Source organism: Hemitrygon akajei, chromosome 9 (assembly GCF_048418815.1).
Source record: "Hemitrygon akajei chromosome 9, sHemAka1.3, whole genome shotgun sequence".
NCBI classification, from domain to species: Eukaryota; Metazoa; Chordata; class Chondrichthyes; order Myliobatiformes; family Dasyatidae; genus Hemitrygon; species Hemitrygon akajei.
The window spans coordinates 44,230,641-44,254,529 of record NC_133132.1 but is presented as its reverse complement, the minus strand read 5'-3'; the positions used below and the strand labels follow the sequence as shown (position 1 = coordinate 44,254,529).

The window sequence follows — 23,889 nt, the reverse complement described above, 5'->3', positions numbered from 1 at the left end:
AAAAAACACGGGCCGCTGGCCGCAGAGAGCGAGAGTGAGAGAGAGAGCGCAACATTGTGCCGTGTGGGAGCCGAGTGGAGCGGTCTCAGGTAGCAGGCTCAAGTCACTGACACGGGTCGATGCTGCGGAGCCAAGCAGGTAAGCAGAGCGAGCCAGCACCGAGGGTGTCTTTAAGCAATTACAGAAAAGCTTTGCGTTCTCGACAACCAAGGGCAAACCCCGAAAGGGTCATGGCGCCACGCATTACGTGTCCAGACTCGGTGCGGCGTGTTGGTTGCGCGCCCCTGCTAAGTTTGCAGGAATTTGGCTTAGCCCGTCACAAATCTGCAGCCTCTCTTGCTGCCGCGGCCGCACTGAGCCCGTGGAAGGTCAGCGCAGGGAGGCAGACCGGGAGGGGGGCTTCTGTCTGGGCGTCTCGCTTCGCAGGATGCCCGGCCTCAGCCCTGCCCGCAGGCACATGGCAAACCCACTGAGATCCACAGCGGACTGAATACAACCTGACGAGACGTCTTCGGAGCGAGCGAGCGAGCGAGCGCCCGCCCCCGTCTCTGCATATCGTCCGCGGCGGGGGCTGTGCGGCGCATCACGCTGAAGGTCGTGAGTGGTTTCTGCGCGATTGTGAGCAGAAATGCCGCTCGTCATGAAAATTGAAAGCGAAGGTGAAACGGATTTCTCCTCAGAGATGGAAGCTAACGTAAAAAGCGACACAGGAGACGAGAGTTGCTGGAATCTGGCGCGAAATAAAGCCCTCGGCAGCTTCCCCCCCACTATATTCCAGCATCTGCAGTCTTGTGTCTCCTGCTGGAAGAACTCAGTCAGTCAGGCAGTAGAGGGAAATGCATACATAAAACGCATACAGAACAAAACAGTACAAGCCCTTCAGCCCATCTTTAAAGGTCATTCTAACCCGTGCATCTTACATAGCCCTTCATTTTTCTATCATCCATCTGACTATCTAAGAGTTGCTTCAATATCCCTAATGTATCTGCCTCTACCACCAGCCCTGGCAGGGCATTCCACACACCCGGCATTATTCTGTCTTCAAATTCAACCTTTCAAAGTAAATCACCACACCTTTCTGGATCTCAGCATCCTGTCAACATCCTGTTGCAGCCTATAATAACCCTCCACACTGGCAACAATGCAGTAGGTATAACTCTCACACACAGACATCCCACCTCTCCCAGAAGTTCCAGGAGTCTTCCGCAAATTGATGGTGCTACTTCCCTGAAATGAGTTTTTGCAGGGTGGGATGTCTGCACACATAACACATAAAGTAATATTAATACAAATAACAAATAATAGGGTGCATATATGATACAAGTTAAAAAAAGTAAACAGTATAATGCCACACAGGAGGAAATCTGCAGATGCTGGAAATTCAAGCAACACACAAAATGCTGGTGGAACGCAGCATCTATAGGGAGAAGCACTGTCGATGTTTCGGCCCAGACCCTTCGTCAGGACTGCCTTGCCTGCTGCGTTCCACCAGCATTTTGTGAGTATAATGCCACTGGCACTTAGTACGTGATGACACCTGGCAGTGGCAGTGAGTTCAGTAGTCATAGGGCTTGGGGGAAGAAGCTGTTTTCCATCCTAACAGTTCTTGTCCTAGAGTACCTCCTGCCTGATGGGAGGGGGTCAAAGAGATTGTTGGACAGAGCGGAGGGATCATTGACAATGCTAAATGCTCCTGACAAATATCTTTAATCTGTGGAAGAGAGATCCCAATGATCCTCTCATCACTTCCTTATCCAAGTCATTTCTAAAAGTCACAAAGAATAGGGGTCCCAAAACAGATCCATGTGGAACACCACTGGTAACTGGCTACGGAAGCTGGTTATCAAATCTATCCATACCATCCTTTGTCCTGACCAGTCACATACCTACAGATATTGATTGCAAGGTTTCAACAGTAAACCCGACCGTCTTCCTCAGGCGTGTTAGTCAATTGACAAGTTCCCCTAGAGACACTTCTTTATATACCCTCTCGAGTGAGCAGGGCACAGGCAGGGCTGAATGGTCACCGACTCCCAGGAAGGATGCACGCTACCTGCAACAACCTTCTGCCTTCTGTGGGCAAGGCAATTCTGAATCCACATGGCCAAGTTTCCCTCGAACACTCGATTCCATGCCTCCTGACTTTCTGAATGAGTGTGCTACGGGGGAACCTTATTAAACACCTTACTAAAATCCATATACACCGCATTTGTTGCTGTGTCCATTTGGTACTAGTCCTTCAGCTAATGAGGATACAAATATCATTGGCAAAGGCACAGCAATCACTTCCCTTGCTTCCCATAGTAATCTGGCATACACCCCACCAGCTGCTGGGAGTTACCAATTCTAATGCTTTTCAAAAGTTCCAGCACATCCATTTCCTTAATGCCAGTGAGTTCTAGCGCATCAACCTATTTTATACTGTCTTCATAAATGTCAAGGTCGCTCTCACTTGTGAATACTGAAGCAAAGTATTTATTGAAGAACTCCCTACCTCTCCATCTCCAGGCATATTTCCTCTTCTATCTCGGTGATTGGTCCTACCTTCACTCGAGTCAGCCTCCCGTTTTTCATGTACACACAAAACACCTTGGGGTTTTCCTTAATCCTACTCACCAAGGCCTTCTCATGCTCGCTTCTAGCTCTCCTGAGTCCTTTCTTCAACTTATTCCTGGCTATCCTGTGGATTTAAAAAGAAAGTGTGAAGAAAGATGCATGGGCCAAAGATAAAACTTTGGTTATCCCAAAGGAAATTATTGTTGCACGGTTACTCAGTCAGAAGTATCTACTTTAAAATACAAAATGCAAGCATTGAGGTAGATAGTCCATCCCGATCAGCTATGTGACAGAGAACTCTCTGATCTACGGCTGCTGGAAGATCATCTACACGGTGAAAGATGTCCTTTGTTCTGACCAAAACCCATTGATCTGCCAGCACATCAAAATGTTCATAGGGAAATTCTGCTGACACATTCCAGGCTGCAGGATTACTATGTACTGAGGGACGCACTGAAGCTTGGTGCAGCCTCCGCACGGGGGAGGAGCGCAGTTTAGTGTTCTTTTGCGCTGCTGGTCAGGGAAGTGGCTGGAATGGGTGAAGAAGCCCCTCAGTTATTGTAGAAGTGTACCACCCCTGGGGGGCCACATGAGGGACATCGGTGCTATTGGTTTAAAAAAATGCAACCTAACCTAAATGCATTGTCTACAAATGTAGGAATGAAAAGGTGTGGCACAGTTTACTCTTGTAAATATTTTTATTATGAATAAAGTTCATTTTTGTTAATAAAAAAGAAAAAAGATCTGCCAGTGAGAAGCTTCTAAGGTGGATTTGAAATTTGCTGCCATGTTTTGCATCAGAATACAGTGAAGGGTAACAGTAAGGTAGCAAGGGTATAGATTGAGCTGTGACTGAAGACCATAAGATATAGGGGAAGAATTAGGCCATTTGGCCCATCAATTCTGCTCTGCCATTTAATTATGGCTGATCCATTTTTTCTCTTAGCCCCAGTCTCCTGTCTGCTTCCCATATCCCTTCGTGCCATGACCAATCAAGAATCTATCAACCTCTGCCTTAAATATATGTAAAGACTTTCCTCCACAGCTGCCTTTTGCAATGAATTTCACAGATTCACCACTCTCTGGCTAAAAAAAAATCCTCATCTCTGTTCTAAGAGGATGCTACTCTATTCTTAAGCTGTGGTCCTAGACTCTCCCACCATAGGAAACATTCTCTCCACATCCACTCTATCAAGGCCTTTCACCATTCAATAGGTTTCAATTACGTGACCCCTCACTCTTCTGAATTCTAGTAAATACAAGCCCAGAGCCATCAAATGCTCTTCATATGACAAGCCATTCAATCCTGGAATCATTTTTGTGAACCTCCTTTGAACCCCCTCCAGTGTCTGTGCATCCTTCCTAAGATAAGGGGCCCGAAACTCACAGTACTCCAAGTGAGACCTCACCAGTGCTTTATAAAGCCTCAAACATCACATCCTTGCTTTTATGGTGAAGATGTGTGTGTAATAGTGTTGCAGCATTGGGTTAGAGTTGGAGTCAGCATGCTTCAAGTAGTCAGCCAGTTTTGCAGTGTTGTCTGTCTTATTTTTTCCAGCTTAGAGACAAGTGCAGCTCAGGTTGTCCCCTTAGGCATACTTCCTGAACTGGCAAATAGTCAGTTTAACAAAGTCTGAGGTAGAACAGGCGCAAGTAATCCATTCTTTTGCCCTCATCCACTTGACGCCAATGAAACCACAAACGTTGTGTTTTATATTGTACTGTCCAGGAAAACGCATCTGTTTACAACTTTCTTTGGAAATAAGTTAGTGCAAACTATATTCTCATCTTTAGACAGCTTGATCAACATTTAAGATGTTATTTGCTTTTGAGCTGAGTATTCTGGGATCTTGAGGTGCACAGAGAGCGGTGATTAATAAGCCTTAGCTTTATATCTATTGACATCTTTATTTTTCTCAGACGTCTTAAATTCATTTTAATGGATTAAAGATTAACCAAGAAAGCGTCAGCTTAATCCCTGGGCTAAATTTCCCAATGAATAAGTTATCCTCAGGAAACCAATGTCTAAAGGAGTTTATGTGTGGAAAATTTATAGCTTTGTTAGTTGTTAAAATTCAAAGCTTTATCTGCTGGTTTTGCACATATTTAATATGGTATTTATGGGTCCTTTTAACCGTAGAATTCTTTATTACAAATAGACAATGAACTTTGCAGAAAAGAATGAAGAGCCTGGATTCAGAGCACCATTCAGAGGACTAAACCCGTCAGTCAGCAAGGATGAAGAGTTGAGAAAAGGAGTGCCTGGTAAATTCCTTTTACCTATTTATCTGGTGGGGGGTGGGGAATAATAACCTTGATGAAGTGGCACTCCTACCAAATGTCACAAAGGAAATGCAGATCAGTATGAGGCACAAACCTGAATAGCTTACTTTCAGACTCCTGACACTTTTAGGAGCTCTTGGTAACTTTGACAGTTTGATGAGTGTTTCTTTATACTAAATGACTACCCACTGCCTGTCAGATTGACCAGTTATGTGGCAAAATGCAGCCCACAATTTTTCAACACGTGACCAGAAAGTGGAGTTGCAATCTACCAGCAGAGCTCAGTGGGTTAAACCTTTCTGCCAGAAGTTTGTTCTCAAGATTCTGGCATCTGCAGTCCCTTGTGTCCAGAATGTGTGGATGATTAATGGGCAATGTCTTCATACAGGTGAGGTCAGACAGCATCTGTGGACTGAGAAGAGTTCAGGTTTCAGGTTGAAAACTCTGTCAGAACATTGGCATTATTCAGACCTGAGATGTTAATTGTGTTTCTCTCCACAGATGCGGCCTGACTTGCTGAACATCTTTTATTTGTTTTCTGTTTTTAATTCAGAATGCCAACATCAGCAATATTTTCAATATTTGCAGACATTCATTGGTGACAATACCAGATTTCTTCCCTATAACGTTTGTGATATATGACTGAATTCATGTAAGTGGGATGCAAATATTAGCAACTTTCCGGAAAGGGTTAGAATTGTTGCCTCAGATATCTGTATTTTTAGTGTTTGTGAACTTTGGGGTCCAATTTATAAGGTAGTGTCCATAATAGGTCTGCTTAGTAATTCTCTGGATTTGACCCCAGGCCTTGTGCAGGAAGGCACAGAGTCGACTGTACTTCCTTAGAAGGTTGGCGTCATTCAATGTCTGTAGTGAGATGCTGAAGATGTTCTATAGGTCAGTTGTGGAGAGCGCCCTCTTCTTTGTGGTGGTGTGTTGGGGAGGAAGCATTAAGAAGAGGGACGCCTCACGTCTTAATAAGCTGGTAAGGAAGGCGGGCTCTGTCGTGGGCAAAGTACTGGAGAGTTTAACATCGGTAGCTGAGCGAAGGGCGCTGAGTAGGCTACGGTCAATTATGGAAAACTCTGAACATCCTCTACATAGCACCATCCAGAGACAGAGAAGCAGTTTCAGCGACAGGTTACTATCGATGCAATGCTCCTCAGACAGGATGAAGAGGTCAATACTCCCCAATGCCATTAGGCTTTACAATTCAACCGCCAGGACTTAAGAACTTTTTAAAAGCTATTATTAATGCTTTTTGAGATAGTGATTTAGATGCATATCATAATTTTTTTTTAATTAATTAAGTATTGTATGTAATTAGTTTTGCTACAACAAGTGTATGGGACATTGGAAAAAAAAGTTGAATTTCCCCATGGGGATGAATAAAGTATCTATCTATCTATCTATCTATCGAAGTGCTGCAGAATTAGAAGTTGTTTCTGGAGTCTGGTTAAATTGGCCTCAGCATCAGCTAATGCAGAATTTCCTAAGAATACCTCCCACAGTCCTTTCCCATGTGGACTTTGTTAGCAAGTGTGTTCAGGACAGGGCACCTAAAAGGAAAATCTGGGTGTTCCCAACCCGGAAACCATGGATAATCCAGGAGATCCACTCCCTACTGAAGTCTAGGACTGTAGCGTTTAATCCAGGTGGCCCTGATCTTTACATGAAATCAAGATACAAACTCCATAATGTAACAGGGATGCCAAGAGACAATACCAATCCAAAATTGGGTCCCGGACCACCCATTGTTTGCTGTAGGGCTGACCTATTGTAACAGGCTACAAGGCAATGATAAGTAGCATTGCTGGCAACAGCACACACCTTCCTGAAGACCTTAATGGCGTCTATGCACGTTTTGAGTAGAAGGAGATTGGAATGTTACCACCCACCCCAACAGCCTCCAGTGCACTTGAACCCACAGTTACCACTGTAGATGTAAGATCAGTCTTCTGGAGAGTGAACTCATGTAAAGTATCTGGCCCAGATAGTGTCTCTGGCTGTGTCCTTAGATCCTATGCAGGGATATTTGCAAACACTTTTAACCTCTCCCTGCTTCAGTCTGAAGTTTCTCTATGCTTTAAGAAGGCCACTGTCATCCTGGTACCCCCCCAGAAAAAAGCAAGGTTACATGGTTTTTCATCCACCATCATGAAATTCTTCAGATGCTGGATGGGGCATAAATTAACTCCAGCCTCTCAGACGAACTGCAGTTCACCTACCACTGAAACAGGTCAATGGCAGACATTATCTCTCTGACTCTGCACTCATCTCTGGAGCATTTGGACGGTAAAGACACCGCCAATCACCAACATTATAACTGCATGCAAATTAATCTCCAGGCTCCTGGGACTCAGCACCTCCCTTTAGAACCGGATTCTTGACCTTCTGACCAATAGGCCGAGATCAGTAAGGACAGGCAGCAACCCCCAGCATGGTTATCCTCAACAGCGGTGCACTCTCAGCTCCCTGCTCTACTTCCTGGACACTCGGGGCCAGAGTCTGCTGCAACTCCATTCACACGTTTGCTCATGATGCCACGGTGGAGGGCTGTATTTCACATAATGATGAATCGGGGTACAGGAGGGAGATGGGGAGCCTGGTGACATGGTGCCATGACAACAACCTTTCCCTCAATGTTAGCAGAACAAATGAGCTGGTCATTGACTTCAAAAGGGGGTAGGTGCACATCCTCCTGTTTGGGTTAACAGGGCTGGGGTTCAGAGGGTTGAGAGCTTCCTAAGTTCCTAAGAGTGAACATCACCACAGCCTGACCTGGTCCAACCCTGGCCAAGAAAGATCAACAACACCCCTCCTTCTCCTCAGGGGGCTAAAAAAATTTGACACGTCTTTTTTGACTTCCATCCATTTTTAATTATGCACCATACACACTGTATCTCTAAATAAAATTAAAGATAATTAGAGAGCAACCTATCCAGGTGCATCACGGTTTGATGTGATAGCTGCTCTGCACATGACCGCAAGAAACTGTGGAGAGTTGTGGACGCAGCTCAGCACAACGTGAAAACCAAGCTCTCCTCCATGGATGCTGTCTATGCTGCTCACTGCCTTGGCTATGCAGCCAACATAAACAATGACACCACCCACCCAGCTAGTCTCTCTTCTCCTCCATCCCGTCAGGCAGAAGATTAAAAAAAGCTGCAAGCACATACCAGCAGGCTGAAGGATAGCTTCTGTCTGGCTCTTATAAGGGCATTGATCAGATTGGTGGTAAAACATGACAAACTCTTGACCTCACAATCTACCTTGTTATGACCTCGTCTACTTGCACTGCACTTACTCTGTAATGTTTTACTCTATTATTGTTCTACCTTGTACTGTCTCAATGCAATGAATTGATTTGTATGAACAGTGACCAAAAACAAAGGTACGTTGGTACACATGGTACACATGACAGTAATAAACCAATTTACCAATCTGGTCACAAAGTCAATGTGTCTTATAGATTGTCGTGTTTGAAAACTGGGGTATTGAATTTTAATCATGCCGACAATTCTCTGATGTACTGTTGAAACAGATTCCCTGTGGAATTGTCTCCTCAGTAAATGGCTCTCACAATCTGGAGCAGGGGTTCCCAACCTGGTGTCCATGGACCTCTTGTCCAATGGCATTAAAAAGGTTGGCAACCCTGGTATAAAGTCAGCTAACCTGAAATAACCATATAACAACTTACAGCACGGAAACAGGCCATCTCAGCCCTTCTAATCCATGCCGAACACTTACTCTCATCTAGTTTCACTGGCCCGCACTCAGCCCATAACCCTCCATTCCTTTCCTGTCCATATACCTATCCAATTTTACTTTAAATGACAATACTGAACCTGCCTCTACCACTTCTACTGGAAGCTCGTTCCACACAGCTATCACTCTCTGAGTAAAGAAATTCCCCCTCGTGTTACCGTTAAACTTTTGCCCCCTAACTCTCAACTCATGTCCTCTTGTTTGAGTGTACATGAACAAGAAGAGTATCGTTAAGCTCTGCTCTGCCTCAGGATTCCCAGCCCAGTGTGAGCCTAAGCTGGAAGTGGAACATGCTGCTTTTCATGGTGTACAGTCCAAAGACTGTTAAAAGGCAAAAAACACGGAGAACTACTGGAGATGCTGAGCAAGTCAGGTACAGTATCTGAGAAGATAAAATCAGAGTTAAGCAGCGGGATCATGCAATTGCATTGGTTCACACTGGTACATCAACAATATATATTTTTTGTGACTGTTTAGTCATTAGCTCATTTTACAACATTTAAAGGATTTGATATCTTTGACTCGACCCTGGTGGTTCTCCATCTTTTCAACATCCTGGACATGAACTGATCATGGACGCTGCCTGACCTGTTGAGTTCCTCCAGCATTTTGTGTGTGTGTGTGTGTGTCCCTTTGGATTTCCAGCATCTGCAGACTTTCGCAAAATGAAGCCTGAATTCAGTAATGAGTACAATAATGGATGCTGTTATTGCATTGTCAGAAAATGGAGTGATACTTTTTGTCCTTCTCTCCTCTTGCAGTGTCAGAAGTGAATGTTGATGTGGTCAAGACAGAAGTAATTGTGAAGGATGATGATGATGATGTGGGTGGTTTTAGTCCAGAAGGAGCAGGCGAGACCAGAAATGTACAAGATGTAGCAAAACAGAAACAGATGCAGAATGGTTTTGGTGAGGTGATGACAGAGCACGATAACCCAATCTTCTTCAAAAGGAGGAGAATCAACTGCGAGGTAAATACCCACATTATAATTACTTAACCATACAAACATCTTTCAGGCTTGTTTAAGAACAATGCCTTGATGTTCTTTAATACAGAGAAATGCAATATTTATATTTAACACAAAGTACACTGCAGATGCTGTGGTCAAATATACACCTACAAAAATGCTGGAGGAACTCAGATTGGGCAGCATCGGTTGAAAGGAGCAATCAACATTTTGGGCTGAGACCCTTTGTCAGGACTGAACAAGGAGGGGGCAGGGGCCCTATAAAGAAGGTGGGGGGAGGAGGAAGGTCCCCTTACATTCCTTCTTTGCCTTTCCTGCCTATCCCCTCCCTGCTTCCCCTCCTCCACCCCTTGATCTTTCCTCTGATTGGTTTTTCACCTGCACCTTCCCCCTCCCCCCACCTTCTTTATAGGGCCTCTGCCCCCTCCTTCTTCAGTCCTGATGAAGGGTCTCGGCCTGAAACGTTGACTGCTCCTTTCAACGGATGCTACCCGACCTGCTGAGTTCATCCAGCTTTTTTGTACGTGTCAATATTTATATTTACCTGATCCAGGTAAATATTTTAGCACACATAGGAGTTCACTGGAGGTTTGTAGAGTTAAAGTTTGTTGTAGTGATATATCACAATGTGCTGAGTTTTAACTCGGGTTTTAATGCAGACTGTGCTCAGTTCTTCATCATTTTGTGTTGCTACCATTCCCTAGTAAATTGAGACAGACAAAATTAATAATCTTTTAATTAGGGATTCTCTTGGCAAGAGAGAATGATTGAATTTCTCATACACGTGGAAGGTGTAACACTTTGATCTAAAATAAAGAGTGTATTATGCCTAAAGAAGGGAGACCCCAAAGGGTTGAGGGAGGAGTTGCTAGCACAGACTGGGAACACAGGCTATATGGAGGACAGCTGAGGAACAGTGGAAGGCATTCAAAGAGATTTTTCACATTGCTCACCAAAAGCATACGGTATTGCAGTATTACAGTAAAGGTGGGGATGGGGGGTGTGGTTTGGGGGAGCCGGCCTGGATAACTAAGAAAGTAAAGGAAGGCATCAAACTAAGTGTTCTTGCATACAAAGTTACCAAGAATAGTGAGAAACTGGAAGATTGGGAAAACTGTAAAAAGCAACAAAAAATAAAGGAAGATAGATTATGAAAGTAAACTAGCGCAAAGCAGATAGCATAAGGCAGAATTCTATGAAGCAGAACAGGATGATGAAAGGGGGGAATTGATGTTAGGTATTGTGGAAATGGCTGAAGCTTTGAAAGACTGTTGTGTCTCAGTCTTCACAGTGAAGGACACGTCTAACATGCCAAAATGAGTATGGATGCGATGGGCTATGGGAACCTCAATACAATCACTATCACTAAAGAGGTAATCCTGAGCAAACTAGTGGGCAGACAAGCTCCTGGTTGTCACGGAACGCACTAGGGGTACAGCCAGAAATGGCATAAGTTCTAGTAGATGTGTTTGTTGATAATTTACCAACAATCTCTGGACTCTCGACACGTCCCAGCAGATGGAAGCCAGCAAATATTGTGCCATGGTTTGAAAAAAGGATGTAGGCAAAAGGCTAGTTAGCTTAACAGCTGTATTCGGAAAAAGCTTGAAGCTGTCATTAAGGAAGAAATAGCAGATCGTCTGGATAGAAGTGGTGTCATTAGGTGGACACTGCGTAGATTCAGGAAGGGCAAGTCCTGGAGCTCTGTGTGGATATAATGAGCACAATGGATAGAGGGGATCAAGTGGATATTGTATACTTAGATTTCCAGAAGGTGTTCAGTAAAGTGCCACATAAAAGACTTGCCCAAAAAGAAAAGGATGCAAGGAGTTCTTGGTAATGTACTAGCATGGATAGAGTACTGGTTAACAAGTAGTAGGCAGAGAGTTAGGATAGTTCTCTGGTTGGTTGTAGTGAGCAGAGTGCCGCTGGTGTCAGTGCTGGGTAACCTGTTCATGATATACATTAACAATTTGAAAGAAAGGACCAAGTGTAGCTCATCTAAGTTTGCTGCTTACAGAAAGCAGTGTGGAAAAGCAACTTGCACAAAGAGTGCAGAGAGATAGAGATAAGGTAAGTGGGCAAGGGTTGGGCTGAATGACTACAGTGCTGGTAAATGCGAGGTGATTGACTTTAGAGGAAAGTAGATCAGATTATTATTTAAATGGTAAAAGATTGGAGCATGCTGTTTCTTGTGCAGAGAAACCTGAAAGCACATGAATCACAAAAGGTTGGTTTACAGGTGCAACAGGTTATCAAGAAGGCAAATGAAATGTTCATTGGTAGGGGCTTTGAATTTAAAAGCAGCAAAGTTATGCTGCAATTATACAGGGTACTGATGAGGCTATACCAATAGTACTATCTGAAGCTCTAGTCTCCTTACTTGGGACAGCGGTGACACGTGGCGCATGTGGAAGGGCATCCAGGACATCACCAATTACAGGACAACATCACCTGACTGTGCCTCCCTCCTAGATGCGCTGAATAACTTCTACGCTCGTTTTGAGGCGGAAAATGACGTGGCGGCATGGAAGTCCACCCCTCCTACAAATGACCAGGTGCTGTGTCTCACCATGGCCGATGTGAGAAGAACCCTGTGCAGGGTCAACCCACGGAAGGCTGCTGGACCAGACAACATCCCTGGTAGAGTGCTCAGAGGATGTGCAGACCAGCTAGCAGATGTTCTCACTAACATCTTCAACATCTCCCTGAGCAGCGCCACCGTTCCAACGTGCTTCAAGGCTGCCACCATCGTCCCCATGCTGAAGAAGTCTTCAGCGTCCTGCCTAAATAACTACCATCCCATTGCACTCACATCCATCATCATGAAGTGTTTCGAGAGGCTCATCATGAGGCACATCAGGACTCTGCTGCCCCCCTCACTGGACCCCCTGCAGTTTGCGTACCTTCCCAACCACTCAACAGACAATGCCATTGCCATCATGCTCCACCTGGCCCTGACCCACTTGGACAAAAAAGACACATACGTTCGGATGCTGTTCATAGACTTCAGTTCAGCATTCAGCATAATCATCCCTCAGAAACTGATTGGAAAGCTGAGCTTACTGGGCCTGAACACCTCCCTCTGCAACTGGATACTAGACTTACTGACTGGGAGACCTCAGTCAGTCCGGATCGGAGGCAGCAGCTCCAACACCATCACACTGAGCACGGGGGGCCCCCCAGGGCTGTGTGCTCAGTCCACTGCTGTTCACTCTGCTGACCCATGACTGTGCTGCAAAGCACAGCTTAAACCACATCATCAAGTTCGCTGATGACACGACCGTGGTGGATCTCATCAGCAAGAACGACGAGTCAGCTTACAGAGAGGAGGTGCAGCGGCTAACGGACTGGTCCAGAACCAACAACCTGTCTCTGAATGTGAACAAAACAAAAAAGATGGTTGTTGACTTCAGGAGGGCATGCTGCGACCACTCCCCGCTGAACATCGACGGCTCCTCGGTAGAGAGCGTAAAGAGCACCAAATTTCTTGGTGTTCACCTGGCGGAGAATCTCACCTGGTCCCTCAACACCAGCTCCATAGCAAAGAAAGCCCAGCAGCGTCTCTACTTTCTGCGAAGGCTGAGGAAAGTCCATCTCCCACCCCCCATCCTCATCGCATTCTACAGGGGTTGTATTGAGAGCCTCCTGAGCAGCTGCATCACTGCCTGGTTTGGAAATTGCACCATCTTGGATCGCAAGACCCTGCAGCGAATAGTGAGGTCAGCTGAGAAGATCATCGGGGTCTCTCTTCCCACCATTGCGGACATTTACACTACACACTGCATCCGCAAAGGAAACAGCATTATGAAGGACCCCATGCACCCCTCATACAAACTCTTCTCCCTCCTGCCGTCTGGGAAAAGGCACCATAGCATTTGGGCTCTCACGACCAGAGTATATAACAGTTTCTACCCCCAAGCCATCAGACTCCTCAATACCCAGAGCCTGGACTGACACCAACTTACTGCCCTATTGTCTTGTTTATTATTTATTGTAATGCCTGCACTGTTCTGTGCACTTTATGAAGTCCTGGGTAGGTCTGTAGTCTAGTGTAATTTTTTTCTGTGTTGTTTTTTACGTAGTTCAGTCTAGTTTTTGTACTGTTTCATGTCACACCATGGTCCTGAAAAACGCCGTCTCGTTTTTACTGTGTACTGTTCCAGCAGTTATGGTCGAAATGACAATTAAAAAGTGACTTGACTTGATATACCAGCTTTTGAGGTGGTGCAGCGGAGTTCATGAGGTTGGTTCCTGAGATGTGGGAAATAGCCTCCGAGGAGAGATTAAGTCATCTGGAACTATACCAAGTGGAATTCAGAAGAATGGGAGGGGATCTTGTACAAACATAAAATATGAATGGGATTAACTAAGACAGAAGCAGTAAAGTTGTTGTAAGACTAGAACTCGTGGGCGTGGCCTCATGTTTCAGAGGAGAAGATGAGGAGGAATTGCTTTTCCCAGAGAGGAGTGAATACGTGGAATTCACTGCCTAGGGAAGCCTCATTAAAAATGTTGAACATACAGTTGCTTGGAGGGATTAAGGGTTATGGGGAAAAGGCAGGTAGGTGGAGGTAAGATCTGCCATGATCTTATTGAATGATGCCAGGTCACCAACTCCTGTTCTTATTTCTTATGTTTTTATGCCTGGGTAAGTGCACCCCATGGACTGGACAAGACAGCTTTGATTTTCACAGATGCTGCTGTGCAATAGGGTTCATACTTTCTGAAGGAGGCCAGTTGATCCGTCAGGTTTGTGTTCATTCTCAAAGTATTTCCAGTTCCCCACTTTGCACATGCCCAGTCATTCCCTTACCTTTAAGCAACCACCTCACCTTTAAGGCAGGGAAAGAAACGAGAGCACCATGCAGAAACTCAGGTGGTCACACATGGAAGTATGCAAACCGCTGTACTAGGACTACCAAGTTACTCTTTCCCCTCTCACGCTAAATCTGTGCCCTCTTGTTTTAGATACCCTTATCCTTCACCTTATCTATGCCTTTCATAATTTTAAATATTCTGCTACTTTCCAAGTAAAGACTTAGCCTGGCTAGCCTCTCCTTACAACTCCCTCACTGATGACTTGTACAACTGCAACTTGAAGTTCCAGTTTCCTGTACTCAGTGTCCTGACTAGTAAAGGCTAAATGCCTTTTTGCACTGTCTAGTTGTGACATGGCTTTCAATAAACTATGCACTTGTACTGTTTGGTCCCTCTGTTCTCTAATGCTCTATCACTCACTGTATATGTTGTGGATTGGTTGGATTATCCAAGTACGTAACCTCATGCTTAATTGAATTGAGTTGCATTTGGCTCACCTCATCGTACTCCCCTAACTGATAAAGATCCCCTTATATTCCATATTAACCTTTCTCACTTAAAACGACACCTCCTTATTTTGTGTCATCCGCAGGCTTTCTGATCAAGCCTTGTTCATTTGCATCCAGATCCTTTCTAAATAAAAAAAAAATAACAAGGATGAACCTCAAGCCCTTGTGGCACACCACTACTCACTGGCCTCCAAACTGAGAGACTGTTCTCAGCCTTTGTTGGAGGAAAGTAAAGGGAGAAGGTTTGCCTCAGTCTATAGAGTCCACTGTCAGAGAAATATATACAGGAAAATACTGGAAATGGAAACAGAAGCAGAGTTAATAGTTGGCTCACCTTCCACCAGAATCGCTTTTCATTCCAGAAAATGCAACATTTTGGGATGGAGTGCTTCCTCATTTTGAATTGTAATTGGATTATCCAATGGGGTAGAAATTGATAAGCTCTGTGGCCGCAGAATAGGTGCAAATCTCTGCGACAGCCTATCAGAACTGTGTATTTGGTTTCATTTAAATACAGCAGCAAAGTAAGTAATGATAAACCAGAGAAATCTGTAGATGCTGGAAATCCAAGCAACACACACAAAATGCTGGAGGAACTCAGCAGGCTGGGCAGCATCGTACAGCCGATGTTTTGGGCCGAGACCCTTCGGCAGGATAAGGTTTTCTCTCTTTATTGCACAGAGTATGGCATTTGTTCTTTGGGGGGTTGTTAAAATTTACTTGCAGTTTCTCATTTTTCAATGCTCAATGAAGCTTTTTCACTCTGTTTTCCCAGGACATGTTGGCAAGTTTCAGAGGCACAAACTCTGTGGTGTCTTCGCAGAGATTCCTGGAAGGCGTAAGCAAGGCCAAGGACGCCAGTTCGGCTCTCTTGATGGAAAATGAAGACCCTCTACAAGCCAGACCCTCATTCAGGAAGCCCCTGTATAGCATTGCGCATAAAATATCAGACCGACGAAGCGTACAAGCTGTGGACCAACACACGTCAGCTGAGGTTTCAGACAGATCTTGCCTCAACAGTCTCTTAGAGCAGCGAAACCTTACTGATGCTCACAAGAATTATTCTTCCACCCTGTCGGCCCATGTTGCTGAAGGTGACTCGACCCTCTACTCCTTAATCCACAAAATGTTTTTCACTCTCAACACTTTGAACTCCACCATGACCCAGCTGCACAGCAAAATTGACTTGCTGTCGTTAGAGGTGAGCAGAATTAAAAAGCACGTGAACCCTGGCGAATCGGTGGTGGAGTTCTTGCCGCCCGCAGAGTACCAGCTCAACAATGCTGAACTGAAGCAGGTCCTGGACCAGAGCTCCTCGCCCGGAGACTTTGCCTGTCGTTTACTCGTGCAGCTCTTTCCGGAGCTCTTCACCGAAGACGAGATCAGCAGGGTTTGCAACGTCTGCCGGACTGCATCTGAGAAGAAACTGGATACCCTTCACCTCCAGCTCATCAGAAACTACGTTGATGTCTGCTATCCGGCGGCCAGGAACGGGAACATCTGGCAGGTAGAATGCTTGCCGCAGATAAGCGACTTCTTCAACAGGTTTTGGGCGCAGAGGGAAATGGAGAATAGTCAGCAGAGTGCCACCGTAATCAACTTTTATCAGGCTGACCAAGCCTTGGAGCAGCCTCAGCCTAACTGCTTCATCAATGACAACGCAGAAGATGAAGGATTGTCCATGGATTCCTTCAGCAGCCTAAGCTCAGAGTTGGTTTTGGACCCTCAGGAAGTGAGTGAGTACCTGGAGGAAGCTTCGTCTGCTGGGGAGTTTGCCATTTTGCTGGTCCATCGATTTTTCCCTGAGCTATTTAACACTAGAAGTTTGTCATCGCAGTTCAGCTGTTACGGGTCACCTGAAAAGCAGCCGCTCGATCCGCAGAGGATGCAGGTTATCCGGAAGTACACAGAAATCTACTTTCCGGATGTGCAGGACGACAAGGTCTGGATGCAGCAGGTCGTCCAGAAGCTGGATGAAGAACTGACGAGCGTCCACTCTGATGGGAGTGAGCCCGACGTGTACAGGAATGAGAGCCGCTGCTCCTTCAGCGTCTCTGTGGTCGGAGGCAGCGAGAGCTTCGATTTTGATAAATCCTCACAGAAGCTGAAGAAAGTCTGGCTGAAGCCCGTCGACTTTAACAGCCTGGCGATATCCCCTCCAGACTTTGAAGTGCGTTGCCCGGAGCACATCCTTGACAAGCACCAGCTGAAAAACATTTACGAGAGCAGCCTGTCCATGGGTAATTTTGCCTCCCGCTTGTTGGTGAGGCTCTTCCCTGAGCTCTTCACGCTGGATAACCTGAGGAAGCAGTACAATTGCAGTGGCTCCCTCGGCAAGAAGCAGCTGGACCCAGTGCGGATTAAAATCATTCGGCACTATGTGCAGTTGCTGTACCCCAGCGCCAAGTGTGACAAGATATGGAACCAGGAGTTTGTACCGAAGCTGGATGAGAGGTGCCGGCGTCGAGACACCGAGCAAAGGCGCATTTACCAGCAACAAAGGAAGAAATCCATCATCTGTGGTGAAAGGGAGGAGCCAGTAGTTTCAGTAGTCCAGCCAGAGCAAGTCAGAACGGAAGCAGTGCAGGCACCACCAGAGAGAACAGAACGCTACAACAGAAACTTTTGCAAAGTGTCACTCAGTGAACTGAACATCCCTGCTGTCGATTTCCCAGTATCAAATGAATATTTGCTCCCCACAAAAGATTTAAAGGAAATAGTGCAGGACAGTCTGTCAGTTGGGAACTTTGCTTCCCGACTTCTTGTCAGGATCTTTCCAGAGCTGTTTACCCCCGAAAATCTCAGACTGCAGTACAACCATTCAGGCGCGTGCAACAAGAGGCAGCTGGATCCAGTCCGCTTGAGGCTTATTCGGCACTACGTAGAAGCAGTTTACCCCCGGGCCAAGAGCGATCAAGTTTGGCAGCTGGAGTGCATACCGAGCATCGATGAGAGATGCAGGCGGCCGGACAGGAGCAAGTGCAAGATCATGAAGAAGTCCAAGAATAAGAAAAGTTGAACGTTCTCTCAGTAATCTTCAGAAGTATCAAATTGGGTTTTTAAGGAGCTTTACCACAAGATGGTGACTCATTTGCTAAGTTTACCACAGGCGCAGATAAGCTAGAAATATTTTTTAAAACTTCAAAAGAACCGTAAGTGCCAGTTCAATGGAGAATACACACTTGGAGTTCCCACCTCTCTGATTATTTCATTTACGTTTGATTTCTTTTCAGTCTTGGTGTTATTTCAAGGAATGCACCGTTTTTTATTTTGTTGGTGCACCCAGAGCAAAATCATAAACAAGGGATAATCTACCTTTGTACTTCACTCGGTGAAGGAAGGTGAGGTTTTATTCTGCCTATCCAAGAGTGGAGTTATCCCCTCATCAAGAACTGTGGTGTTTCTGTTAAACTGCACTGAGAAAGGGATCAGCGATTGTAGGGAAAAGGAGTGAGGTCCACGGAAATGGCTCCCAGCAACACACAAAGTCCTCGGCGGCTCAGGCAGTGTTTATGGTGGGGAATGAGCAATTTGTGTTTCAAGGCGAGAGGGAAGGGGTCAGAATAAGAATATTCAAGGAGGGGAAGGAGTTCCCGCTGGCTGGTTATGAGTAAAGCCAGGGGGAAGTAAGAAGCTGGGAGGTCATGGGTGGAAGGGCTGGAGAAGAAGGAATCTAATAGGAGAGGAGGGTGGGTCAAGGAAGGAGGAGGAGCACCAGAGGGAGGTGATAGGTGGATGAGGAAAATTGAATGGATGAGAGGGGTACCAGAATAGGGAAGAGGGGAGAAATTACCTGACGTTTGAGAAATTGATGTCCATTCCTTCGAATTGGAGGCTACCTTGACAGAATATGAGGTGTTGCTCCTCCAACCTATTTGGCTTTATCATGGCAATAGAGAAGACTTTATTTCATAATATCTTCCCCCTCCCCTTTCTCTTGTTTCCCCCATTCTGGTTCCCCTCCTCCCTTTTCTTCTACGATTCTCTCCTATCAGATCCCTTCATCAGCCCTTTACCTCTTCCACCTATCCCCACCCAGCTTCCCCAATCCCCTGTCAGCTTAGCTTGCACTCCATCTCCTCCCTTTCCTCCACCTTATCCTGGCGACTTTCCCCTTCCTTTCCAGTCCTGATGAAGGGTCTCGGCCCAAAATGTCAACTGTTTATTCCTCTCCATAGACACTGCCTCACCTGCTGAATTTCTCCAGCATTCAGAGTGTGTTGCTGTGGATATGCTACAGTTCTCCTGCTATAGCAGCGGTCTACATTGGGAGCAACAGTTGTTACGGCTCCAGTTACCACGGTGCAGGTTTTTGATTTGCACTGCATCCTTTTTAGGACAAGGAGAGGTGTGATATGCCAGACTGTGTTTGTTGATCCTTGTTTCTGTGATTTCGAGGAGCAAGTATGAAAAGCTGATCGGGGAAGATTTGTTTCTGTGGAAACATCAGCAACTTGTGGAGGCTAGTCTAACGGTGCTTGTTTCCATGGAAACAGCGTAAGGTGAGGCCTGTTAAAGCTACTCGTTTCCACGGAGACAGTGGTGAACATAGTAGGCTTTGCCCTCCTCCCCCACCCCATTGTACCTTACAACTGAAAGCCTGGTACTGGAGAGGTACTTGACAGTTCTCTAGGGAGCTGTGAAGTGAAAACAGCGATGAAGCCATGTTAAAATCCTTTCTCTTTACCCCGACTCATCACAAACATGGGCGATGGCTCGTGGCCCTCGCCACCTTATTGATGACTCCATTGCAAAGACCATAGTAAACATTTATTGCTCTGGTGGTGGCAATTTGCTATCTGAAGTAACACCAGTGTCGCATTCCCAGCCACTACACCATGGCTTTGTCTGGGCTTTGGGAAACTTTATTGACTTCAATTCAGGAGTGCTGGTCACCAGGTCCTTTTTAGGACACTAAGGTTTTCTCCCTCTTTCACTCCTATTGCTAAGAAAATGGTACCTACTGAACTGTAAAGAAAGAACGTTTTGGGATGGAAACTGCTGATATCCAAGGCACTTGGTTCCCAGTTGGCACTCATTGGTTTGTACTAATTGTTTACTCAAAACAAACGTAATAAATAATGAAATATACAGAAGTTATTACATACCAAAGCTACCAGTAATAAACCAGCATCCTTGAGACTAATTTATAGATTTTAATACTGAAGGTCCTTAATGTTAGTGCTTTTACAAAGACTTGTAATCTGAGTGTTTACTTTTAGTTGATTTATTTGACTGTCATACCCAACACAAATTTTATAATTTAATTATCACTTGACATTTGGATATACTACATTTTGCTTCTGTATATTTGTGTATGTCTCTTATAAATCAACTCATGGAAATATTATTTTAAATAGACTTATTGCTGACCTAAAAAATACATACTGGAAGTGGCCAATTTTAATTGTATGTTTCCTGTAGGAACTGTGAACATATAGCAAAATCCTCTGCGGTTGTCTCAGTATAAAAATACAACACATGTAACATGATTTTCCTTTATATATAAAAAAGATTAAATACTTAATTGTTCATTGGCTACAGAAAATATTGTTGATACGACTTCTTCAAATTGGTAGACTAGGATTTTTGGAATACTTCAGGTAAAACATGGACACCATCAATTCGCCTTTTCATTACAGTCCTTCAGTCCTTTTCTCCAAACTGTGCCTGAATGTCTGCTGAACCTTTACAGCTGAGATCTTTCAGCGATCCTTGGTAATATTGTCAAAAAATACCACCCTTTTGGGTCAACTGATGTTTATTGTCTTGGCCTCTCATTTTTAACTTCCTGATTAAAATATACCTTGATACTTGAGGAAGTGTGATAACAAATTTGCTTGGGTTTCAGTTTTCTTGAAAACTTTTAAAATTCCGATTGTATCTTTTGAAAATTTTGCAGTTTTCAAATTAAAATGAGCTAAATTTTCTGCTTCCTTGCTGGTTCCACCTCTTTAAAGCAGTAATGTCCTTTATGTGAATTGGTTGATGAATCAAACCCTCTGTTCTTATGATGGTGCACTTGGATTGGGGAAGAGCTTTAGTGGTGGTCTGTAAGTGATAATATGAAGATCACTGACACACATCTCTAAAATTGTGCTGAGATGTCCATGAGTGGAAACCATTTTCTCTAAAGGGAGAGCTTGGCAAAAAAAAACATTCACGGTAGCATCTACCCAGCTATCCTGTTTGAAGAATCAGTGTCGTCGTCTTCTGCCTAGTTGGATTGATCTGCGCCCATACTGTTGCCTTCCCATCCAAGTACCGTAGTTATCCAAGCTTTTAAAAGTTGAAATCGAGTCCTCATCCACCACTTCCACTGGAAGCTCATTCCACGCTATCACCATCCTCTGGGTGAAGAAGCTCCCCCTCATATTCTCCTCAAACATTTCACCCTTAATTCAAGGCTTCAGAAAAGCGGCTTCCATCATTAAGGACCCACACCAGCCAGGAGATGCCCTCTTCTCATTGTTACCGTCAGGAAGGAGGTCCGGAAGCCTGAAGGCACACACTCAGCGAATCAGGAACAGCTTCTTTCCTCTGCCATTTAATTTCTAAATGGACATTGAACCCGTGAACACTACCTCACTACTTTTTTAAAATTTCTGTTTTTTGTACCACTTAATTTATTTAATATACATATATATTTACTGTAATTCAGTTTCCCTCCCATATTATGTATTGCATTGTACTGCTGCTGCAAGTTAATGACTTTCATGACATATGCCGGTGATATTAAACCTGATTCTGATTAACCTATGACCTTCATTTCTGTCTTACCCAATCTCAGTGGAAAAAGCCTGCTTGCATTTACCCCATCTTTACCTCTCATTATTTTGTATGCCTCGATCAAATCTCCCCTCAATCTCCTACGCTCCAGGGAATAAAGTCCTAACCGAATCAATCTTTCCCTATAACTCAGGTCCTCAAGTCTGGCAATACCCTTGTAAATGTTGTCTGCACTCTTTCAATCTTGTTTTCATCTTTCCTGCAAGTAGGTGACCAAAACTGCAGACAATACAGCAAATTAGACAATGACCAACATCCTATATCAACACTGAACTTTGCTGTAATAAATTTAGTTTGAACTTTCAACTTAACACCAATTGAATGTTTATTTTCAGGCAAAGGTGTGCTTAGTAAGTAGGAGGCCTTCAAAAGCAAAATTTATACATGCCCATCAGAATAGAAGGCAAGGTTAACAATTTTAGGAAAGCTGGGTTTTCGAGAGATTGAGGCTCTGGTCAAGAAGAAGGAAGTGCATAGCAGGTGTAGGCAGTGAGGAACAAATGAGGTACTTGAGGGATATAAGAAAGGTTGAATGGGTTAGGACTTCATTCCCTGGAGTTTAGGAGAATGAGGGGAGATTTGATAGAGGCATACAACATTATGAGGGGTATAGGTATGGCAAATGCAATCAAGTTTATTTGTGTAGCACTTTTCAAACACAAGGCAGTTCTAAGTGCTTTATGTAGAACAAAATATACAAATCAAATCTCAGATGATGTGTAAGAGAATAAAATCACACAAAAACAGATATGATAAAGTTACAGTACAGGAGATACTAATTAAAAGCTACAGTGAAAAGAGAAGTTTTAAGCCTCAATTTAAAAGAGCTTAAAGTTGGGGCAGACTTCAGATATGTGGAGCATAGTAACTAAAAGCTGCTTCACCATGTTTAGTTTTGACCCTGGGGACTGTAAGCAGAACTTGGGAAGATTGCAGCAAGAGATGGGAGATGCACCATTCAGTGCTTTATAACCAGTAGTAATAGTTTATGATGGACAGGAAACCAGTGTAGTGATCTGAGAACTGGAATGATGTGTTCTGCTTTCTTGGTCTTAGTGAGGACTCTAGCAGCAGCGTTCTGAATGAGCTGCAGCTGTCTGAGGGATTTTTTACAGAGACCTGTGAAAAGGCCATTACAGTAGTCAAGCCTACTAAAAATAAATGCATGGACGAGTGCTTCTAGATTTTGCTGAGCCATAAACACTTTAACTGTTGCAATGTTTTTTTTAAGTTGGTAGTAGGCTGACCATGTAGTTGTCTTAATGTGGCAGCTTAAAGAGAAGTCAGAGCCCATCACGGCACCAAGGTTTTCTATCTTGGTTTGTGGTCTGTAACAACAGATTCTAAGTGAGCACTGAATTTTAATCATCCTTTTTAGGCACCAAAAACAGTTATTATAAGCAGACCTTTCCCACTATGAAAGGTCATAGTCTAAGGGTGAACTATTTAAGGGGAACTTCTTCACTCAGGAGGTAGATGGGGGTTTGATTTACGCTTTTATTTATTTATTTTTAATGATACAGTGCAGAACAGGTCCTTCCAGCCTTTTTGAGCCAACCCCGACAAACCCAGTTAAAGGTAACTTAATCACAAGACAATGTACAATGACCAGTTAACCTACCGAGTATGCCTTTGGATTGCCGGAGGACACTGAAAACTCACGCATTCCACGGGGAGGACGTACAGCACCAGAGCTGAGCTCAAAACTCTGGAATGCCCGGAGCTATAATAGGGTCAAGCTAACCGCTGCACTATTAAGAGAAATTTGGATGGGATAGGGTGGGGTGAGGAGGGCTATGCGGTGCAGGCTGATGGGACTTTGCAGAATATTAGTTCAGCATTGACTGGGTGGGTAGAAGGACTTGTTTCTGTGCTGTAGTGTTCAATGACCAACTCATTCTCATGAGCTGTCAAGAGACTAGAAAATTGCTATGTTCTTTGATGTCAAAAGAAACATAACTATCTATTGGTTTTGAAGCATCCCGAACATGGATCCATCTGGTGCTGGCCTGCTAATAAAATCTTGCTTGTGTTTGCTGGCCGATGAGCCCGGGTATGTACTAGTTAGTGGCCACCCCTATAGCACCACTTTGGGGAATGGAATGTAGAAGCCTGATATGGTTTGGTGGCCCATGGGAGCCAAGTGTGGGTTGACAGGCTTTCTCTATGTTGCAGTTTCTATGGTTCTCTGTGAAT

The 23,889-nt window shown here is 44.5% G+C and overlaps 1 protein-coding gene across 2 annotated transcripts; it reads left to right on the top strand.

The window, feature by feature from the left end:
• Nucleotides 1-21,659, top strand: bend3 (BEN domain containing 3). Of its 2 annotated transcripts, XM_073055855.1 has the most exons (4): nt 1-138; nt 4,716-4,821; nt 9,369-9,577; nt 15,680-21,659. In XM_073055855.1, exons 2-4 carry the CDS (start codon nt 4,719-4,721, stop codon nt 17,921-17,923), a joined length of 2,556 nt encoding a protein of 851 aa, XP_072911956.1. In that variant the 5' UTR covers nt 1-138; nt 4,716-4,718; the 3' UTR covers nt 17,924-21,659. The 2 variants fall into 2 exon arrangements, with proteins under 2 accessions (XP_072911956.1, XP_072911957.1); XM_073055856.1 differs by lacking the exon at nt 9,369-9,577 and having other exon boundaries at nt 7-138.
• The last annotated feature ends 2,230 nt before the right edge of the window (nt 21,660-23,889 follow it).

Bases quoted from the DNA above. Each gene is read 5' to 3' on its own strand.
- bend3 (XM_073055855.1), top strand. From the start codon at position 4,719: ATGAACTTTGCAGAAAAGAATGAAGAGCCTGGATTCAGAGCACCATTC. The intron at 4,822-9,368 runs GTAAATTCCTTT...CTCCTCTTGCAG, and splicing joins GTTGAGAAAAGGAGTGCCTG to TGTCAGAAGTGAATGTTGAT. The intron at 9,578-15,679 runs GTAAATACCCAC...CTGTTTTCCCAG, and splicing joins GGAGGAGAATCAACTGCGAG to GACATGTTGGCAAGTTTCAG.